The sequence below is a fragment of the Calidris pugnax genome, unplaced genomic scaffold (genome assembly GCF_001431845.1).
Source record: "Calidris pugnax isolate Ruff unplaced genomic scaffold, ASM143184v1 scaffold262, whole genome shotgun sequence".
NCBI lineage: Eukaryota > Metazoa > Chordata > Aves > Charadriiformes > Scolopacidae > Calidris > Calidris pugnax.
The window spans coordinates 563,687-587,164 of NW_015091043.1; the positions used below are offsets into that span (position 1 = coordinate 563,687).

At 43.2% G+C, this 23,478-nt stretch overlaps 1 protein-coding gene across 1 annotated transcript in view; it reads right to left on the reverse strand.

Annotated features, from left to right (window-relative positions):
• The window catches only part of KIAA1958 (KIAA1958 ortholog), a 36,660-nt gene extending 26,976 nt beyond the window's left edge, over positions 1–9,684 (reverse strand). Inside the window, exon 1 of the mRNA XM_014956417.1 lies at positions 8,422–9,684. Coding sequence (XP_014811903.1) covers positions 8,422–9,580 — 1,159 coding nt within the window. The 5' untranslated portion in view covers positions 9,581–9,684. The remainder of the gene's footprint in view (positions 1–8,421) is intronic.
• Between the last annotated feature and the right edge of the window lie 13,794 nt (positions 9,685–23,478).

Sequence of the window (23,478 nt, forward strand, 5' to 3'; positions counted from 1 at the left end):
TGGGCCAGAATATTTCAGAATCAATTTTTTCCTTCTCTTAACCAAACAGAAGGCCGGTTTTTTTCTTTCTTTCCCCCCCCCCCCCCCCAAGGACAAATCAGCAAACGATTAAGTATTATTAATCCATAGTCATATGGTTTCAAGTGATGTTTTCATCATGAAGACACAATTAATGAAAAGCAACACCAGACCACAGTGTTGCCACCAGTCTGAAGATATCCTGAGTTTAATTAAGAGGAACACATATAGTATTTCTCTCTGTATGTGTATGCATTTACTGTTTAATTAAAGTTAATGGGAGTGACAAGTATATGTTGGAAGCAAGATGCAGCCAACGTACTTAATGGTCAATGTATAATTAAGCACAAAACATAAAACATAAAGCATCAAACTCTGCAAGGTCCCCAGCAGGACTTTTTTACACGACACGCATGTGGGAAGTCCTGTTCCCAGCTCCCACCAGGAGCAGGATTCGGTGGCAGGACCTGGGAAGTGCTGCCTCTAACACAATATTCCTGTGACCAGCAGCATCCTGCCACTCTCGCAGAGCAGCATTGCTTGGCTCTAGACAAATGCAGACTCATTTCCCCTTCCCCAGTGGGAAAGGGAAATACAGCTCTGCCTATCCATCCCACAGAGGTCACCAGCCACATTCAAACTGTGCAGGGCAACCAGTGTTGAATACAGCTTTTGTGTGACCAGTCTGCAGAGCACCCAGAAAGAAAGATCCATCAGGGAAAGTAGGCATTTCAGATTCTTGCTCTCTCTTGAGGCTCTGATTTAATAGCCTGGTTCAACACTTCCTGCAAACAGCATGGCCATAGGCTTCATTTAAGGATACTTTATCACAGAAAGATGGATTCATGTTTCAGTGCTTCCAGGATGTGGATGTTTCAGCAAGCACTGCTCTGTGCTCCGCCAGCCATGATAAAATATCTACTCCCATGCTTCTGTTTCCTTTTCTGGAAAAACCTAACCAAGAACTTCTGTATTCAAAATTCTTATCTTGCTTAGATAGACAGAAAATACACACAGGTTCTAGGTTCACTGCAAGCACAGAAAAAAAGACAACGTGACAGAACAAAACTCATTAAGAGGGAAATAATTTAGGTATGAGGAAAATGGGAGAAATGAGAAGTCACTGTCTGCTGGCTTCACAGAACAGCTTATGCAAAAATGGTGTGCTCCCATCATGGAGACAGGTGAAAATGGTTCTTCCCAAGAAGCAGCTGCTATCAACAGCTTAGACCTTGAATACATATGTAAAGTGGTTCTCTGGCAGATATATTTACTGAAGTACCAGCCTCATCCGAAGTGGAAAAACACTCTCAGAAAGTATCCTGACCTAAACCACCCAGTTCTGTAATTCCCCTTCCATTCCAGCACCTGGTATGTGCAAAACGAAAGTGCACACCTGAGGCCTCTCCAGCGTCTGTGTATCCCTTGCCTGCATCTCCTCTGCAAATCCCAATATGATACTGCCTTGCCTCTCTCTTCCTATTTACAAATCATAAGATGAAAATAGCTCCAAAAGTAAACAGAGCAATTGCAAAAACCACACAAAGAAAACAGATCTCTGATCAAAACCACAATGTTAAATAATTTTCTATTTCCCAAAAATAAAGCGATGTCCAGTACAGACTTGTCCAGTTTCCTTTGCTGTTTCCATATTCCATTATCAAGACAGCTGGAACCAGCAGAGGCCTTGTTTTCTTCCCCTGTATACCAGTGTCACAGAACATAGCACTTTGCCCAGAACAGCAGTCTGTTTAAGACACCTTTAGTGAAAGGGAGAGCATACCACCTCGATCATGTTGCGAAGATGTTTTCTACTCCTCACTTGTGCTTCATATTTTTTTTGCTTTTCTGTCTTTCATGTTGGGATAACGGGGGAGAGGATACATTTCGAAGCCTGAAATGAGCAGTGATGCTCCAGAACACAACCATACATTGAAGTGGACAGTTTCTCCTCTGATACATCACACCATCTTACTTAATGCTATTTGTGCTATAGTACTTTGAACTAAAAATAAATATTTAAATGAAGTGTCAATAATTCTTAGTGGTGCAATTCCTCTGTTCAGAACCCCAGAGAATATTCTTGACTGTTTGGCAGCCAAACTTGGCATGCTTTACAGACTTAATCCTTAAGAACTGCTCAGGTCTGGCTGCAATACAATTTTCTGAGGGTATGGATTCAACTCCCTCTTAGCTCCAAGCAAGCAGCTTCCACAGGCTGCTCAGAAACTACTTTTCTCACCTGTTACAGAGGATCAATAGGCCTTTGCAGCTTTTATTGCATGAATACAACTCAAAGCTCATCCCTAAATATCTTCCATACTTTCAGAATGAATACTCATGAACAATTTCCTCCAAAATGTATATGTATATATCTAGTAATGCTGCTGCCAGAGGATGGCTTTGTGTGATGCAGGTAGTTCCACTTGGAGGAGGTCCATCGTGAACAGGGGAAACAAGCCCTGACATTAAGAAAAGCAGCAGCCTCATCTCCTGTATGCATAGCTCCTTTGATAAATATTTAATATTTAGGACAGGAAGAAGATCGTCCTCTCCATGACAAGTCCACTGCTGGTCTTCAAGGTTGCAAAGCGGCTGGCATGAGCCTCCTGTGTCTGGAAGGAATTTCCACCAGAAAAATACATCCTGAAATGGTGATAAATACATTTCTTAACTACAGTGAAAATCTAAAGATGTTGTAATACTTGATGAGTCTTCATTTCAGTGTTCTTCCTGCAAGAATTAATAACTTGATAAATGCTTCTTGTAGGAACAGCTTCATAAAACACACTCTTGTATTAGAATTATTAGGACTATGGTTTATTTATTTATTTAATTGTCCTGCAGTGTATCCAGATGATAAAAGCACACAGATGACTACTTTGCCAAGGCTGAATTTGTCCTTTTTATGATACTGTCCTGCTTTTAAACAGAACTCCCTTACAATATTGTAAAGATAAGTAATATCAGCCTCATTAGCAGGAAATCTAGAATAAAGCCCCCAAAACATTCGTTTATAATTTAACAGCATTTGGACACAGATAATTAAGGGCAAGAGTGGGCTGGCAAATACATACTGCAAGATCAGAAGGCAGTGGCAGTGCAGAATGCTTCCTCTTTCTGATGATTAAAACTATAATGATCTAATTTTACTCTTCTAATTAAGCCAGGCCCTTGCAACTTAAAAAAAAAAAAAAAGTACTATACTTTTTGTAATTATGTATCTCAGCACTTATTGTTTTTAGTTCAGCTCCTAGAACAAAAATAGATATCAATTATGGGACCCAAAGAGTCACCAGTGGACTCTGACCTCTTTAATCCAACAAAAGGGGAAGAGTTCTCTCACCCCTACATATGTTTAACAGTTTGCTTGACCACATGCAGCAGCCAGTGACCCTGGAGGCAGGCTTCAGCAGTCACTTTAGCGAAAAGTCATCAATCTTTGTATGTAAATTACAAATACAGAGACCAATCAGCAATTATCTGAGTGTTCTTAGAAGAGCTTAAGTGAAGTTTTCATAACTTTCTTTTGACATGACTATTTGCCTTCTGTTACATTCATTCTTGGCACAGTTCCACTGGAGTTGGAAGAATTACAGCAGGGATTAATTTGGCCTTTCTGTATGTATGACTGATGCTTTATATACCTCTAAAAAAAGTCATTATTTTTTCTTGTTTGCTCTTCTTTGGAATGTGCTAGTTGATGTTTTTTTTTTCCTTGCAGTGTAAACAGTGATTTAGGAGTTTAAGCTAAACCTCTTCAAGGCCGGCAATCCATGAGGTGTGGGGGACTTCTTTCTCCTCTAAGTCTTCTGATGTTTTGATGCTCATCTAACAGCTCCTAATCCATAAATCCTCACAACTGACACAAGCATGTCAGCTCCCACTTTATTTAAACCCACACAATTGCACAAAGAGAGAGAGGGAAAGGGAAAGGTCCCGGTTCTTTTGATTGCAGTAAAATACTTAAAAATATTCCCCCTAAAAGCTCTACATCACACATCAAACATCACACAACCCCCAGATGCACTGCATTTTATAATGGTCATGTTCAGATGGAGACATATGAACACCTGGAACTGACAAGGTGTGTCCACACAGGGAGTCAACCCATGTTAGGTGCCAACCATGAAAGGCTGCAATCCCTGCTCATGCCTTCCCATGGTGAGAGTACAGGACCAGAACTAGATCTTTGCCCACGTCACCAGGTTAAGGTGGTCACCAGGCTCCCATCTGGGTCCTGACATACCAGCTACAGAAAAGAAAAGAACGGGGAGGAGATCAGAGTGGAGACATCAGAGTCAGCAAGGCTAATTACTGCCCAGGGCACTGCCACCACGGCACACATCCAACTGCTGGTACCGTTCCATAACCAGGGCAGAGGGACGGTGTGTGGCACACTGACTATGAAAGCAGCGGTGCTTGTGGACAACCTGTTTCCCTTCCAAACTCTGCAAAAAGCCTGTATGTGTAAAACACCACCCACCAGCCCGGCGAGCTCAGTGATGGATACACATGATGGCACTGTGATGGTACCCACAGAATATGATGTGCCACATGTCTGACAGAAGCAACAACCCTGGTCGCTTCATTTATAGGATTTTTTATTTTGCATCTCTACTCACTACTCTTTACATTCTGCAGATTTTGTACATATGGATTTGACACCTTTTTAGTATATCCTCATGGAACTCTTTGCTCCTGTATTTATAGTGTTGGACCAGAGAGCTCTTGCTGCAGTCTTGTTAATTCAAAGCAGATCTTCACCCTCAGTCTTCAGGTGAAAAGTGAGGATTCTTCACAAATACTTCAGCAGTTCTGCTTACAAAGTAAGTCCTGTCTCCCTGAGGATCAAAATTTGCCTTCCTACACAACAAACTCTGTCCTCCTCTGAGCCACAGTCTTCCTCCATATCCTGCAGTAACACCAAATCTTTTCCACTAATCATTCAGACATCCAAGTGTCACTAATTTTTCTAGGCTACATGTACTGCAACCTAAAGCACCATGTTTTTTACTCATCTTCCATCTTCACTGATGTGACCTACGTTGCCCTCACTGGCTCTTGGACATAAGAACCAGACCAATTACTAGCAAAAGGAAAAGATAAAAGGGGCTGCTTGGGAAGTAGAAATTGGAGAAATTCCCTGCTCTCCACCATTGCAAAAATCTCTCTCCTATCAGATGTAGGTCCTCTCATTTTTTCCACATGAGAAAAAGGACTAAATAATACCTGCATACATCCTTGAAGGCTTTGCTAATAAAGTGGTAAAGAGCAATCTGAAAATTCACAGATGAATATCCACTAATTAGGGCTGACGTTTAACAAAAATAATTCAGTATATTCCACAATGCTTACATGGAGACCTGAATCCAACAGAAATCAGTGCTAAACCTCCCTTAATCTTCATTGGGATGCCACTTCACTTTCAAGACACACAAATACTTTTGTAAAGTCTGTGCTTACACATTCAGTTGCCATGGTTTAATTAAAGAGAGTAAAAGAGAAAAAAAAAAGGAATGTTTGAAAGAGAAATTAGTCCAAAAGTGTCTTAAACTGGCCTAAACTAACAAGTATGATCAAGATTTTTGGTTTCATAGAGAATCTCACTCCAACTTTCATGACCTATGAGATTAACATGTATGGAAAGTATCAGCTGTGTCTGATACTAATGTAAAGATATGTGACTTAAGCTAAAACTGAAAGTAATACTTCTTGCTGGTTAGATCACATTCTTTTATTATAACTTACCATTTAAGGCCTTAGTCCTGCAAAGACCTCATAAACATATGACCAGTTCTAATGGGATGAAGAGCAAGGCTTCACATATTATTTTAAAATTAAGCAACGCTCTGTAGGGCGTTCACTTTCAGCCAGACCTTTGTTTGTTTGTTTGTTTGTCAGGCATCCACCAAGTCTATAAAATAAAAAAAGCTCTACACTCCTTGTTATAAATATTTCCTGCATTTTTTTTTTTTAACATAAGAATTATACTCATCCTTGTTTCAGTCTGTTTGGGACAGAAACATTTTAACATAGGATAGATTAATGTCCTCTTGTAGTTCAATATTGCTCAAATTTTATACATCATGCACCACTTTCAGTACATCAGTCTTTCTTAAGAGACAATCTAATGAAATCACTGTACATGAGCAATCACCCTACTCTAGTCTTTAATCAGACCTCCACATTTTATCTGCAAGAATCTGCTATGCAGAACTACGCATCTGTAATAAATTCACTTGCCAACACTGCCCACTTTTCTACAAATTGGATTTATTAATGCCAGCGCTTCTTTCCCAAAGGAGCAGGCTCTATGGAAATCAGAGACTTTACTGATGTGAGTATCGAGTTTTAGTCATATGTCAATCATTTCACCCTAATTACTGTACTCACCTACCTCTGAATACAGTAACAGCATATTACAACGCTATACCAGGCTGAGGAGAGGAACTCAGTAACACTTTTTGAGAACAACACACGAAATTTAAGTATTGAGAACATAACTGACTGAACTGGAATTTGGACATCACATGGAGATAAGGTTGCTGTCTATGCAAGAAGCACTAGGAGGTTTTGAGGGTTGATTTAAGTGATGGGTGGAAATCCACATGCAATCCCACTTCGTCCTTACAGTGAGACATTTGACATGAACCAACCCCGCTCTGTAAACCATATAAATGTGAAAATGTGGTGCTGCATCTGTTCTTGTAGTTAGCAACTGCCGACCTTGTTTGGCTTCTGAGGACCTGGCAAAAGCAGTTTGAAAGGGTTTGGTTTTTTTAATGGATCTTTTGAAGGTAAACCACTCTCTCAGATAACACACACTTAAATGGACAAATTCTATATTCTATTGTCCCAGCTTGCAGGTTTGAGACTGAGCAAGTTGCAGGGGCAGGCTGGTAGAAGCCAGTAGACACAGCAGTGATACACTGTAAATTAAGGAATGCAGAATAAGTAGGTTTACCATGAAATTTTGATTGACATCAGGCATTCCGTATCTCTCAGCTGATCAGAGTCAGTCCTAAACCAGATGGAGTTTTGTAAGGGAATTTCCATGAGGGATGTTACATGACAGTACTACTGCAAAGTAACATCTCAAAGACACAGCCATGCAGAAATAGGTCCCAAAGAGTAATGTGCTTTGCTGTAACTAAGATAATTATAATCCTTTCTAATTTCTAATGTTTAGTGGGGTTTTACTTAGCAAAACTGGGTATTAACTTTGCCCATGGTTTTATCTGGCAACAAAATCTGCAGGCTCTTGCATTAATAGATTTACTAGCGCTCAATCAGTTTCAGCTGATTCAGTGTCCAGGCTGAAGTATTATCCAGACTGTAAAAGTCACTGTTTTTAGTGCTTACAGTAGCTGCTACAGGGACTGCATATAGGCAATTTTTTTTTCTGCTCCACTGTTTGGCTCTGCTCTGTCTGACCAGACACTCCTACGCTGAAAGAGCAAGGGAGCAGACAGAGAAGTTGCTCCTGCCCTCACCTCCTCCCAGGATGGCACCTCGCACCAGCTGGAAGAGGAAAGCCAGCGTGGTGTGCACTCAGGTCCTGCTGGAGCTGGTGAGTCTACTCAAGAAACAGTCTTCCTGCCCTTCCAGAAGACCTATGTCCAACACTGATTTACAATCATTATTACAATCATTAGTTATTATACACTGAGTTACAATCATTCAGCGTAAGTACACTGTTTTAACATGCTCTTTATCTGATAATGTTGATTTGTTTGTGCTAATTTTTGGTGCTTTGGCAGCAACAGGGGATGAACAAAATGAAGGACATGGTATATGAGAACTTCCATGGAGGAGAAGGAAAAACTGATTTTTTTCTCTTGGATTAAAGTTCAAGTGTTATCAATTTCATGGTTAAGGTTGTGGTTGTCCTTATGGCCTCTGCAGGCTGCTCTGATTGTGCCCTCCTTTGCCTCTCCAAGTTAAACACCACTCTTCTGACAGGGTGAAGGCAACAGTGGACCCCCAACTCTAGGCTCCACTGGCTGAGACCACTTCTGTCTGGTTCACTGAAAGAGTGCACAGCCAGGCTTCATGTCCTCCCCACCTTGTGCACACAGTGAGGTGGCTGCACAGCCTCTCCCATGACACAACTGCACCCAAAATGGACCTATAAACCTGTCCTAAAAAAGCTCTTTCAGTATTGCCGTGGTACACTTTATCATGGAGGGTGGTCCTGGTCTTTGCTCAGTTAAGATCTTCCAAACTCTCTTCCAAGCATGGTGAGGGTTTCTGTATCAATCAACTTATGACCCCGTGGGAGTGGGGCACCCTCGCACAAAGCAGCACCTCATCCCTGGCCGTCCTCTCACCATGCTGTCCCCAGGGGGCCAAAACACGCCCAAAACACCACCACCCCTCGACTCCCACCCAGGGTCCTACCTGGCATCGACTGTGCCGCCGCCTCGGGGGTGGCGGTGGGGATGGCATGGGGCTGCTGCTGGCTGGAGCTGACCTCAGGCTCGGCGCTCACCGAGGGCGAGCTGGCCACCTCTCCCCCTGGGACCAGCTGTGGGGCAGGCGGGAGGTTCTCCTCAGCAGCCGGCGGCTCCTCCTGACCGGGCAGCTGCAGGGCTGAGAGGGGGATGCTGATGGGCTTCCCAGCGGCGGCAGTGGTGGCGTTGGAGCTGGTGGCTGGCACTTGGAGGGCGGTCACAGGGCCACCGCCTGCCCCTCGTGCTGGGGAGGCCAGGGGGCCACGGGGCGGCCTCTGTGTGGCCAGCCGGGGTGGTCCGGGGGGTGAGGCAGAGAGGCGCTGGGGGTCAGGGTCAGGGCCCGCAGCCGGCTGGGGCAGGGCCCTGGAGGGGCCCAGGCAGGAGGGCCCGGCCTGGGCCTGCGGCTTGGGCTTGGACATCTGCGTCAGGGCCAGGGCCGGCCCGTCAGCACCGGCCGTCAGCTCGGCGTTGGCCACGATGTAGTAGTCCTCCGGGAGCTCCTGCTTGATCTTCTTGAGGAGCACCTCGCCGCCGCCCTCGTCGGCAGGCTGGGCCTGGGCAGCAGTGGGCAGGCCGGCGGCTGGCCGCTTGCGGGGGCCAGCGGGGGCCCGGTGGGGGTGCGGCTCGAAGTCGCTGTCCTCGTCGGTGACGGAGGACTCGCAGACCATGTCGAACAGGGTGGCCTCGTCCTCGTACTCCTCCACGGGCTCGCCCAGCTCCGACGGCTCGCTGCAGTAGGAGAAGTCGCAGGAGTCACGGGTGCGAGTACAGTCTAGCTTGGCCTTCCCCGGCCGGCCCGGGTAGCGCTCCAGGGGGCTGGCCTGCGCCTCCGAGGGCACCCCCAGCATGCTGGGGCTGTCCGAGTTGAAGCTGCGGCTGTCCTGGAAGCAGACACGCTCCTGGGAGCTGGCTCGGCAAGTGGCGGCCAGGGGCCAGTGGTAGGCATGGCCGGCGCTACAGCCCCACATGGCCGTCAGGTTGCCGTGGGCACCCTCGGAAAGCAGGTGCTTGAGGTTGGGGATGAGGCTGCAGATGGTCCCGTGGCTGTGGGCCCAGCTCACCAGCTTGGAGAGGTTTTCGGAGGAGGTGTGAAGGCAGTCCTCCATGGTAGAGGATCAACAGGGCCTGGGCCGCTGGGAAGTCAGCTGAAGACAGGGTTCAGATCACAGGGTCCTGGCACTCACGGTCGCCTGTTGCCAAGCTCATGCTTGCTGCTCGCCTGCAAACAGAGAGCAAAAACCCAGCTCTTCAGCACTCCCAAAGCAAGACTGTGTTTGCACGGGCAAGTGAAACATTCCTAAGCTCAGCTAAACCCATCTCACTCTCATCACAAGTGCCGTAAAGCACGTTTCTCAAAGCAGTGCCTGCTTTTAAGCAGCCTCATTCCTCATTCTGCCTGCAAAAATCCTGCCTTTCAACCCAAAGGAAGGAATATCGCTGCAATATACACCTAAAATAAGATAAAACAGCTTCTCAAACAAGCCAGTTCAGTATCAGTGGCAATATGATTTAAAGCTTAAGTCTCTGACAAAAATAAAACACAGCCAAAAACATGGTGATTTTGCCTTCATACTGGGGAAATGAAAATTAAATAAAATCTTCATCTTGAACATCTGGGCAGCAACCACGAACAAACTCAGACACTCCCTCTGCACCTGATGAGACTTTATGACATTTTATGTCATTTATGCACATTTCTCAAATACATTAAATAGCTCCTTTTCAACTGACTTTGAGAGTCATCAAAATTAAGGCCAGAAACTTCAGTTTTCAATATATGGAAAAAAAGAAACAAGTTCACCCTTCATTGTGTTATACTGACAGTCAGCAATTGTCCAAAGGCTTAAGAGAAACTTAAGGGACTTGCAAGGTTTAAGTCATAACATTACTTAAGATCTGGGTTAACCTTTTGCTTTTTTACCATATTGTCTGTTTGCCCAGATCTTAGTGATGGTTCCATTCAAGACAAACACTTCACATTTTCACCAGAACCATTTAGAAATTTGCAGCACAAGGCACAGACCTCTGGGGCCAAGGCCATGAATCCTACAATATTTCAGGTCAAATATAAATATACAAAACCTGCTGCATATTCATCTTTTCCTGCCAGAAACTGCTTCCTGTCCACATGGTACAGACACTCTCCAGGCAAGGTCTCATCCCACACAAGACTGCAAGCCCTCAACTTCTCAGGACTTCAGCACTTGGACCTCCTAGGAGACCTTGCAGCTGTTTCTGATCTGCCTTTAACACTATGAAAAAGACAATGAAACATGATGCAGGAGATGCTTCATTCATTTAAGTGAGTAGAAAAGAAGGAAAAAATAAAGTAAATTTGAAGATTAACCATTCTTTCAGTAAACAAAGAAGAGCAAGGAATTGTAACATAAGTCAGCTAAAAATACTGAAATTGTTTACAGGTAACTTCTTGTACTGAACCTTTCTTTTCCCTGAGTGGTTTACCAGAGTATCTGGTATGAAAATTCAACAATCTGAGTAGTAAGCTTCTGATGGTATATAAGTATGGCTATAAGGCATGTCTGGAATTAATAGCGCGGGGCTTGGTCTCTGCCTGATGAACACCAGGGCACTGCTGGGGGGGCTGGGGGCCAGGCAGCTGGGCCAGGCATTGGGCACTGGACTGACAGACCCAGGCTGAGCTGAAATGGTGCTTCTGGGCCATGGGCAGGGGGCGGGTGGGCAAGATGAGCACAGCTGTTAAGGCTCATGGGTGCCCTCAGAGCCCTGCCAAAATAATAAGGTTGCACTAGGAATGCCCAGTTTGTGTGTGTCTCTTGCCCTCTAGTACCCGTTATAAGTCATCTGTTTAAATCATCAACTATAGGAGGTTTTTCATAGGAACATTGCTGTTAATAATTATTTTTTAAGTTTTATTTTGCTTGTAATGCTTTGTATTCCACACACTTCCAGATTTGAGCTGCAGGCAATGCCCGTTTTCCTGTTATCCAGGCATTTTAATACTTAACTACTGCAATAAGAGTCTTTTTTTTTTCTTTTTTTTTTTTTTTTTTTTACCAAAACAAATGGACCTGCCAGAAACTGCTTCCTGTCCACATGGTACAGACACTCTCCAGGCAAGGTCTCATCCCACACAAGACTGCAAGCCCTCAACTTCTCAGGACTTCAGCACTTGGACCTCCTAGGAGACCTTGCAGCTGTTTCTGATCTGCCTTTAACACTATGAAAAAGACAATGAAACATGATGCAGGAGATGCTTCATTCATTTAAGTGAGTAGAAAAGAAGGAAAAAATAAAGTAAATTTGAAGATTAACCATTCTTTCAGTAAACAAAGAAGAGCAAGGAATTGTAACATAAGTCAGCTAAAAATACTGAAATTGTTTACAGGTAACTTCTTGTACTGAACCTTTCTTTTCCCTGAGTGGTTTACCAGAGTATCTGGTATGAAAATTCAACAATCTGAGTAGTAAGCTTCTGATGGTATATAAGTATGGCTATAAGGCATGTCTGGAATTAATAGCGCGGGGCTTGGTCTCTGCCTGATGAACACCAGGGCACTGCTGGGGGGGCTGGGGGCCAGGCAGCTGGGCCAGGCATTGGGCACTGGACTGACAGACCCAGGCTGAGCTGAAATGGTGCTTCTGGGCCATGGGCAGGGGGCGGGTGGGCAAGATGAGCACAGCTGTTAAGGCTCATGGGTGCCCTCAGAGCCCTGCCAAAATAATAAGGTTGCACTAGGAATGCCCAGTTTGTGTGTGTCTCTTGCCCTCTAGTACCCGTTATAAGTCATCTGTTTAAATCATCAACTATAGGAGGTTTTTCATAGGAACATTGCTGTTAATAATTATTTTTTAAGTTTTATTTTGCTTGTAATGCTTTGTATTCCACACACTTCCAGATTTGAGCTGCAGGCAATGCCCGTTTTCCTGTTATCCAGGCATTTTAATACTTAACTACTGCAATAAGAGTCTTTTTTTTTTCTTTTTTTTTTTTTTTTTTTTACCACAACGACATGAGATACAGTTAGTCAAATGTGTGTACAATCCTAGAGCAATGATCACATTGAGAAAGACAGCACAAACTAGTTTTCACACAGATCCCGCTACTGGGATACTGGAACCCTCAGTAGACTATTTCTGAGGTGGGAAATTATTACCCTCTACTGTAAAGATCCTCAAGGACCATGGCTGAAATAGATCTAAGTAAACTGTGAAGCTCTAGCTGACCTCAGCAGGTCCTGCTAACTCAGACCCCAGATGTCTGTAAGAAAGTCAGCACTTCACAGATGCACCCCAACACATAACCCTCAACCAGAGTCCTCAGTATTATTAATATAGAACTGGACCATTTCTTTCTTTGCACTATTGTCTGTCTTCTAAAAATGAGTGTTATTTGAGTTGCTGGAGAAGATCAGTAATAAAAGAGCTCAAACAACTTAAAATTTCATGGTTGCTGGGCACAGGCTGGGCATGTTTTGAGGTTACTGCTCAGCTAAATTAACAGAGATTAAATGTACATGTATATTTCTATAACACTATCCATGTTTCCTATCTCACCAGCCATTACCTGCTAGAGGTCACTTTTTCAAACACTTTTTCATCACATCTCAATACAATTTCAATTTGGTAAATATATATTTTAAATTATTAATCACCTAAGTGGAACTTTTGTCATTAAAGCAATGAAGGGATGCCAAAGAAACTGCAGCACTGTCAAATGACAGCGAAGTCTGAGTGTCTCTCTTCGTACACACCTGATGACAGAGCTTTCACCTCCGGTGACTTTCTCAGACAGCTAAAATTAACTGGGAACTTCTACTCATTTCTGCAGGCCTGTTTGTAGGCTCTCCCTAACCTCCTCTCTCCTGTGATTTGTGAACATGATCTGCAAGACTCGGAGCCCCAGTTGTTCTCAACTCTCTTATATTCTCATGTAGGCAGAAAAGCCCTTTACATTTTTCCCAACCGAAATGCAGCATTCTCTCCAATGTTACACCTCATTTTGTTCCCTGTCCTCTTCTAGACAAGCGTTCTTAGACGTGAAGTGACCTGCGTCGTGGCTCGAAAAGACAGCTACACGGTGTCCAACTGCCCCTGGAGGATGCCCTCCCTAAAATCAACACAAATACTACCTGCCTGCTCGCTTGCTCTTCAACGTCGCCTGCCAGGTAGCTGCAGATAACCCTGTTCGCTCTCTGCCCAGGGAGGTGAGGAGGCTGTGTCACAGCGGTGTGGCAGCCTGTGTATCCCTGTCCACCCGCTCTCGTTCACCAGGCAGAGGGTGTGCAAGCAAAAAATGGAACCAGAATGGACAAATACTGCCTACAGCTCTCTCCAGGAGGCTTGCCATGGGTCTTTCCTCCCTACGCAGGCACTGCGTCACACTGGTGGGATCAAGAATGGAGCCAGCAGATACATTGCATTGCAAACTTCTAGGTATTTTTCCAACATCTTTGAAATTCAGCATGACATGGAGGGAAGTACTAGGTAATGAACGAACAGGAAGAAGCACATCATTTGGAAATGGAGTAAAAATGATGTAGGATTCAAGCTTGTTTCTGCAGAATCTCAAGCCAGGGTGCATGCAGAGAGAAAAACTGCTACAATAACTCAAAATCCAGCTTTTATTATTGCCCACATAAAACCCCAGCAATGGCACAGATCTCCCAGCACAACTTGCAACACAAAGCTCCTTGCATGACCACTGCCTCTGCGCAGCATAATAAATGCAGTAGGACCTCACCTCCCCTTTTCAAACATAGAGCTTTTAAACATCTCAAAGTTGTTTGTTCTATTTGGTTATTTGTTTTAAACCTTTTAAAGATACACATGACAGGGTTCAAAACCCTCAGTGCTTCCACATTTCTGCTGACTGGTGTATTCAAAGATATGGATGTACAATGCACCCCACCACAGAGAAGACGGGAGGAGTAACAGCATACTCTCAGGAGGCAAAGAGGAAGAAGGGGAAAGGAGGGAGAGCTACAGTCAGGGCTGTAGTTTTGCTGCAGTTGCACAAACCCATGGGAAATCACGGAGCTGCTCAGTTGCTGCGCGACCAGCGAGGTATCTTGGGAAGACAGAAAGCCCATTTTGGCAGAAGAACCATTTTCTGCACAGATAAGTGAGGCTGGGTCAACCGCCACAGTCTAGATTGTTTGTGCAGAGCTGAAAATGCAAAGACATCAGTTATTCAGAAGCAATGTGTCTTCGGTTCACCAACTGCAGCGGAAGTTGATGGTGGTGGCACTTTGGCAGGGAGGGACTCACCCTGTAGAAGCACAGCAAATCCATCATTATCTGCCTGGTTTCCTGAAGAGGGACCTTGTCAGCTCAGTCAGACAGCATGCTGCTGGCTGACAGACTGCTCTTGTTTGCTAAATCACATTTTAAAGATTATATAAGTCATTCATTCAGACTGGCAAGATTAGATAAGATGACTCATGCTTAATAACCTGCTAACATGTATACTCTGAAATCATGCAGTAGCTGGCAAAAACACACTATAGCTTCAGTGCGAATAACACTGGTATTTTAACTGCATTACAGATGGCGAAGCCTTAACCTTCCACAGCACTTTCCTGCAGTTCAGAGCCTAGCCGTATCTAATTCAGAGTGAAGCACGCCTAGATGCTGGAAATTCACTGCAGCTATCTGGACCCTAAATTAAGAATCCGATTTTATGGCTTGTTTAGCTTTTACGACCTCATTTACAACATGTCACTGTAGTGACTAATGTGCACAGAATACGTGCTGTGCCAGAAAGTGTTATTGTTGCAAAACCATTCCTTGAGATCCATTAATGCATTAACTGGAACATATTTTGATTTGGGAAAGGGAATATTTTCTGTACCCAGAAACAGGGTTTTGCCATAGGAGACCTACTTGGTGACCAAAGGGTAATAAAAAATAGCAACCTCTAAAGAGCATCCCTCTTCCCTGTTCTAGGATGGGACTTGGCTTGGCTAGTTTCACACCGATAAAATTATTCCTGATTTTACACACAGCAGTAGGAACTGGACATTTGTAATGACTCAGAGAAGAAGCACTGACACCAGGCAGATCCCAAAAGCAAGAGCAGTTGGTAGCTGTGGCCACCAAGAACCCTTTTCTTTATCCAATGCAGAGAAAGAATGAACGCCAGTGGGGAGAAAAGACTTGGATACCTCAACTACCTCTCCTCCTTTCCCTTCTTGTGCATGTGGGTGTTGCAGTGGATTTTTGGTTAGGACCTCATGGGAGGCTCTTCAGGACAAACAGGGGAATCTGTGATGTGCCTCTCCCAGAAACGAGCCAGAAGAGGTGAGGATGCAGTGAAGAAGCTTGAATGCAAAAATAATGGGATGAAGCAGATGCATGCAGTGGGAAGCAGGTGTCCTCCAGCAGTGTCTGCACACTGGAACGTGTGTTTGATGGCCCTGCAGCTCAGGTGGCAGGTGCATTTTGTTGTAAAGAAGGCAAGAAACCTCATTGCAATCCTGTCCTCTCACAGACTTACAGGCAGTTAGCAAATGGATTTCCTTCCCAGAGTAATGTTAGACAAGTCGACACAGACTGGCTTGCATCACATAAATGTATGTTTGAAATTGCATTACCACTAGTGAGTATTAGCCTTTTAGGAACTTCCACACTGGTTTTTGTTCAAGGGAACAGCGTAGCCATGGCTACATTAACCAACTTTTGAGACACGATCCCAAGGTTGATACTACCAGGCTTCTAAAAGCCCACATTTTCTCAAGTAAGACTATGATGCAAAAATTACTTTTGTTAATAATAAAAAGTAGTCTTTCTAATATCATAGCTATATAAAAACTCTAAATCTGAATCCTAAAATATTTAAAGACAGGTGTAAAAAAACCTGCATTTACTCATTTTCCATAGCATGGATTTCAATCTTGCAACAGCTGAAACCAGACTTTGAATTGTTTTTATGGAGAATTAATGTTTTATCAGCTTCTGCATTCAGAGGCCCCACACTCTTGTGTCTTGGCCTCTGCTTTTTCATAGTAGCAAAAGAAGCTCAGAATGTTTTAAAATCGTCTTTGTTTTCAGCTTCTCTGCCCTCGTGAAACTTACTGGGCTGTTACTTCATCACCATCTGAGGGAGGAGCACTGTTTCATTTTGGACAATCTTTGCTTTCATACTTGTAAGTAAGGAAACACAATTGCCATCTAATAGATGGAGAGTGCTGTGAAGTAAAGGTTTGACCACCATGGTGTAAGTATCTATCTCATTCAAGATTTTAGCCAATGGACAGCATTGGGGCTTCTTTTATTATTAGCATTTCTTAAGCCAAATGCTTAACATTGCTAAAGGACTGAAGTCAACAACGGCAGAAGTTGAAGTGTTCATTTATCAGAGAAGGCAGAGCAATACTGAGGTCCCCAAAAGATCCTGCTGACCCCACTAGCTGCCAGTCCAGGATCACAGCAGAAACAGTATTTCTCCTTCCCAAAGCAAGAGGCTGAGGCAGACCCAGCAGGAGTCACTGCCTCCCCCAGATATCACTCTCCAAATGCCGGCAGACCCGGCCATCCAACAGAGTACTCAAAATTATGCCACTGCTAATTACTTTCCCTGCTATCTCCTACAAGGGGACTGCTGCTAACAGTGGAGTTAAAGCTCTGCCTGTTTGCCACAGTATTTTGATTTCTTCACTGAGAATGCTAAGGATGTCATCAACTTGTCAAAGGACTGGCACGGAGAACCACCAGGAAGTACACTGGAAGGACTGGGAATGGGTCAGTTATTGTCTCTAATTTTAGACTTCAGGATTAAAAAAATTCTATGTCAGCTCAAATATTACTGAATTTACTTTCTGCTTGAAAGAAAGTCTATGAAGAAGAAGCAGAAAGGGAGAGAAACACAGTATGTATAAAATTATAACAACTTACAGGTAAGGTATGAATCAACTAGGTGTCCCACTTCACCATGGGGGAAAGGGACAGACCCCCACCTCTGACAGAAAGCCATTCCTGTTCTCTTTAGTTAGGAAATCATATTTTAAATTTAATGTCTCTCCAGGAAACAAAAGGGTATAAATTACAAGGAAAAGCTCACAAATTCTGGCAAGTTCTGCAAGCCTGTTAGATAGTTTGGCAATGCCATGTATCCTTAAACTAGAGAGTAATTCCTCCAGCTTTCCTCATTTGTCACTGTTTCCTTATCACTTTAGTACAGTCTCCAGATGCTGTCTCCAAGGGAAAAACAACCTCACCTTTACAAAAAACACTATTTCCAAATTACGTGAGCTTATACTATTTGTTCATGTTTTCAGCTCTGTAAAAACTGATTTAGAAATAAATAGGGATGTACAGTAGGGACAAATCTAAACCTTCATGCTAACCTCCACAATTCTAGGCTCAGCCCAAATTTTGTATTGATTCAGTCATTTATGTGTAGAAAGTGCCTTGCCTTTTGTGTTCCCTTTTCAGAGCTTCTGGGCTTGTAGCTTGGTCTTCCCGAAGTCAGTAGGGGCTCTGCTATTGAATAAGCAGGCTGGGGTTTCCACAATGAACCACAACTATCATTCCTACGACCATTGAGCAGCACCAAGAACGTTTTCCTGAGATGAGGGTACAGGGGGAAATAGAGAAAAAAATAAAAAAACAACCCTACACATTTTTCTGGGCAACCAGTGCTGTTCTCCATTCAGAAAAACCTCAGGGCTGTCTGTCACGCTCTCTCCACAGCTCCTCCTCAGCTGATGGTTAGTCTTCAGGGAAGATGCTCTCCTTGCCAAGGGTGGCACGTCTTCAGCTGCAGCTGTCATCACAGCAAGACCCAGGAAAGTGGCAGAACCTGCTTGCTGGTGAAAACTCCTTCATTAGTGACAGAACGAGAGGGAACGGCTTCAAGCTCCAACAGGGCAGGTTTAGACTGAACATTAGGAAAGAATTTTTCACCGAAAGAGTGGTCGGGCATTGGAACAAGCTGCCCAGGGAGGTGGTTGAGTCACCATCCCTGGCTGTGTTTAAGGGCCATTTAGATGCAGTGCTAAGGGACATGGTGTAGGGGATGACTTTGTAGAGTAGGGTAGATGGTTGGACTCAATGATCCCAAGGGTCTCTTCCAACCTCAATGATTCTATGATTCTATGATTCTATGAAAAGGATTTGGCTGGGACTGTCTGGGGGTTGCCTTGCCTTTTCTCATGGAAGACTACCACAGGATTATGAGCCTCCCAAGAGCCTGCCTCATTCACAAAATCAAATGATCCAAGACTGAGGAACAGTGTGGTGGCTCGATCCTTAATCCAAATGTAATGCTACAACGACCACTGCTTCTATTTTTCTATTTTTAACTTAGTACCCACTAAATAAGAGCTGCACAAGCCTTGCTCTTGCACAACAGGGCTGAAGAGTCAATAGAAGGACCAAAACAACACCAGAAGGAGAAGCAGGTGAAAAGAAAGTAGAACAGATAGTGCCGCAAATCTTAGAGTTCTGAGCAGGATGTTGTCATCCAAGAACCCCTGTTCTCATCCAGGTGCCAGTGTCTCAGTTTAAGCTCCCTCAGACCGACCTGCTCTTCACTCCACTCCCCCCAGCTCACTGCAACTCTCTTGATAACTGTTCAGACATGTTAATTCCTTATGATGAATCCTCTACCAAGCCATCCCCCGTGCTTATGCTTCCCAGTTCTGAGCTTCACTCCTTAGGAATATAGGCCTGATTTGGTTGTCCTCATACGCAGCAAGTAGCATCATCAGAGAATGGTACAGCAATGCAAGTGAATGGCGCTTTTTGCTGAGGAAAGATCTTCCTTCCGAGGAACAGTGAGCTTTCTACAGCTCATCAATGTATCTGCAAAGTTGCTGGGCTCTTCCAGGTCCAGATAAGTCAAAGCACTTGGCAGTCCTATGCTTCACTTTTTTTACCTTGTCTCTTCCTTGTGTACCCCATAAAGGACATGCTCTGCCAGAAGCTCTGCAGCACTAAGGTAATCTTGTAAAATATTAACTCTCCTCACTGCTTACAGCTGAGCAGTGTACAGCTGAAACCAGAAAAGATTTTAGGATTTTGAAAGCACTGAACAGTGTAAACATGGAAGACAGAGGAATCCTGCTTCTTCAAGTCAGTATTTAGCAATCAAATAGATGAACCTGTCTCTCAAAGCCTCAGTGAAACATAACTCATTTTGTTAATGCAGATACTTCTCACTGTGGTCTGCAGCAAAGACCTGAGAGACGAGATGGACTCTCTGCCCTGGCTTGAAAGCTTTGTTTCTTCAGGCTGACAAATGAAAATATAAAAAAAAACCAAACAGTAGGACAAGCGATTTACCATGCTCTGGCTCCAATGACATTTGCTGAGGAATTCAGCCTGAGTGGGTAACCCCACACACAGCAGTGCTTGCTCATGGGTTTTTCTCTAAAGCTCTTTCCAGAGCTTTGCAAGTCATGTGTAAATATACAAGCTGTACTCAAACGCAGGTATGGAAAACAGCCTTTTTTGGGTGCTATTTGGTTTCTGGTCGAGGCTCAGATTTTACCCAGGAATTTCCAACTGCTCATGAGAGCCCAAAGCCACCCCTGTAGCCCTCAGAGTGGGGCTGAAGCATGGTAAGGGGGATAAGCCTCCATAAAATAAAATAAGACTTTTTGCTCCATTTCTTTCAATCCAGAGTCTCTTGTAAGTGCTCTTACACTCCTCACCTCCACTTCCAATGACTGCCAGCTGTGCTTCATACAGAAGCTGGCATCCTCACCCAGAGCAAGCTATGGGGGGGTGACAACAGCAACACAGCTTTCCAAAGCTCTGTTTTTCACTAGCTCTGCACTCAGCAAAGGACATTTTTAAAGAAAGAACACATTTTCTGGCAAATAATTTCTGAAAAGTATACCAACAATGAGATTTTAAAGTGCTGAGCTTTTACATAGCTACCAGAGAGCTTAGGTATCATGGCTTGGTTATTTTGTGTTTTTTATTAAAATTTGTTCCAAAATTGCATCTTTCTTCACACCATTTCTCAGGATGATCTGAATATAAAGCTGCACTGTACCAAAGACTCCAGCATTTGCCTCAGCTTGCAGTCATAATCATTCTTTAATGGAGAAATGGCTCTACACGTTTGGAAAATCTTTAAAATGTATAATTTCCTAAGTTTACAATGAAGTGTATGTACCCTCTCTAATTTTAGAATTACAATGAGAAGAATGAAGCACACACAGCCTGAAGGCAAGATGTTTTTCCTGCTCTTTCATTTTCCTAGAAATTGTATTAAGAGAAAGTCTGCATGTATTTACTAGAAAGAAAACAGGAATATTAACATTGACTTGCACACAAATTATGAAGACCAAACTCTCCCATCTTCTTAGTGGAAAACTACCCTTGAGTTAGCCTTGTGAGTCCTCACAAGCAAATGCAAGCAGCTTCTGTTGATGAAAGACTATACTGTGAAGACTCAGTTTGTAGCTTTTATTTGTAGGATCTCTCACTTCAGGGCTTTTCTAAACTAAGAGAAATTGGAATAGAGCAACTATAGCAATATTGAAAACATGCATTATTTGGCTAAATAGCACCAGTGAAACCACACTGTCAACCATCTACACAAAAACAGAGGGGTTGTTTTCTGCAGAAATTAGAGCAATCACAGCAACTCAGCATTTCTGTGTGAGGATGAAATTCCACTTTCTACACTAGAATGTAGGTTTTCCCTTGTTTAGGATTTTTTTTAAAAAAAAAAAAACCCACATGGGTTTGGATGGTTAAAGATGGTTTGGGATGTTAAATGATTTTCCAGGGACTTAATTCTCAGCGAGAAGAACATTCTGAAACTCTTTACACTGCACTTTTCCAAGTATCAACGATTATCACAATCATTAAACTACTGGTATCTGACTGAGGTCCTGCCCTGCATTTCCTTTTTAAGATCTTAAAAAAAAACCCCAAACAAACAAACAGAAACCAAAAACAAACAAACAAAAAAAATCAACCAAAACAACTTGGAGAAAAGAGTTGAAAAAAAGAACAGACTTGAAAGAAGTACAAGAAACATGAAGACAACAGATTATTCCATGAACAGGCTTGTGTCCAACTGCACATAACAGATCTCGTGTAGCTGAGTCCCTACTGAAGTTCCTAGACAAGATGTTGATGTGACGTAGAAAAAACAGTAATATAAAAGCTGCCCTACAGATGAACCAGTAAAAGCAAGGATTTGCATTCAAAGGTGAACCAGTCAGAAATACTGGGTAACATCCTGTAGTCAACAGCCAGTGTATAAAACAATTAGAAATGCTCCACCCAACTACGCACCAATTTTTCCATTATCCCTGGAAACATTTCTAGATGTGTGCTAGAAGCATAATATAATTTATCAATTCAGATTATACTAAAATTTAAACCAAGACTCGAAACAGATTACATTTTAAGATTACTGAGACGGGTTCCCTGAGAGTGCCCACAGAGATGGAAGCCTCGTGATGGATGCTGTACCTACACACGGGTGAGGAGTTGGTGGCAACTCCACAGGGCGAGCAGCCTGACCTGCTGCTGCTCCTCATGGAGAAAGAGGGGAGTGGGCCACAGTGCGACGCAGAGATCTCGGGGACACAACCTGCCTCGACCACTCTGCACGACACTTCGGAAGCCTACGTGTATGGTGGGACTGGAGCTCTAGAGGCTTCAACACATGTACATGGAAAAGGTCCCTTTGACCTCGGCTGGCTCAGTCAACCCAGGCCCCTGTTCTTAGAGGCATTTATGTGAGCAAGTAGAGTGATTCTCAGAGAATGCCACTCTTACATGCCTCTATAGGCATGTAAATTTACATGCCTCTATAGGCATGTAAACACATATGAGAACTGACCCCAAGTGTCCAAAAACCTGTCAAACCTTTAGACAGGCAAACTCCAAAGCTTTGGCCAAAAGAGCTAAATCTGTGTTCTCAAGCAAGCACCATCCTTATTAACATCAGTGCAAGATGTGACGTGTACAACATGGAGATTTAGGGATGGCGCATGATTTATAAGCAGAGAGAAAGCACAGAATATTCACGTTTTACTGGCGGCTGACTCGCAAAGACTTTGAAAGAAGAGATCTATCTGTCATGGGGGACTCTGAAGAATCTTAAGAGCCCCCATTTATTTCTTCATGGAGACTCAAAACCAGAAATGTAGCCTTTGGACAACTGCATTTCAGAACAATGTGCCACTGGCACTGCTGAATGTTTGGCAAAGCTACTGAAAATAATACTATATATCGTGTGACCAGTAAAATGGAAAGGGGTGTATAAGAAAAAACATGAATATATTGTTGCATACATTGTTACACAGTTGCATCGCATGTCTTCACTAAATTCAGTTCTTGCTATGCTTCATTAGTACTGGATCTATTGCACCAAATAGATGAGGAAATTCCTTCCAAAATTACCCCTTTCTGCACATACTGGTTCATTTCATGATTACAGTGAGAAATGGCCCTAGACAAAATGCATGCTAGTAAAAATAGCTGAATAAAAGTAATTACAAGCAGGACAGCAATTTATTTTAAGGTACGCACCTCAAAAGCATACCACTACCTTCTTTCAAGAAATGCATCTAGATAAACTTCTTAGTCTCTCCAAAGATAACAGAAAAAAAAAACCCTTTTAAAATATAAATCTTTCCATCTGTGGTACTCCAGACCTTCACTTCTCTTGGAAATTAAAAGGCAAACAATAAACCAAAATATTTCTTAAAATACAGTATGTTTCAAAGATACTAGAAGATACTTTACTATATCAACTTGACAGTGTTTCCAACTAATTCCTTCTTGTGGTTGTATTTATTCCAGCCTTTGAATAGAGTTAGTAGAAAACACACAGCCCTTGTTCATTCAAAAAAAGAAAAAAAGAAAGCTTTATCCTGTAAGTATGAGCTGAAGTGTCATCCCCTATAGTCATCTCAGGGACATTGATATCAATATCTAATTTCTTTTAACTCTCTCCAGATACGAATAGCCTATTAGCAATTAATTACACACACTGGAAAATATGCCAAGAATAATTGAAGATCACAGTCTAGGTAACACAGAGCTTTCC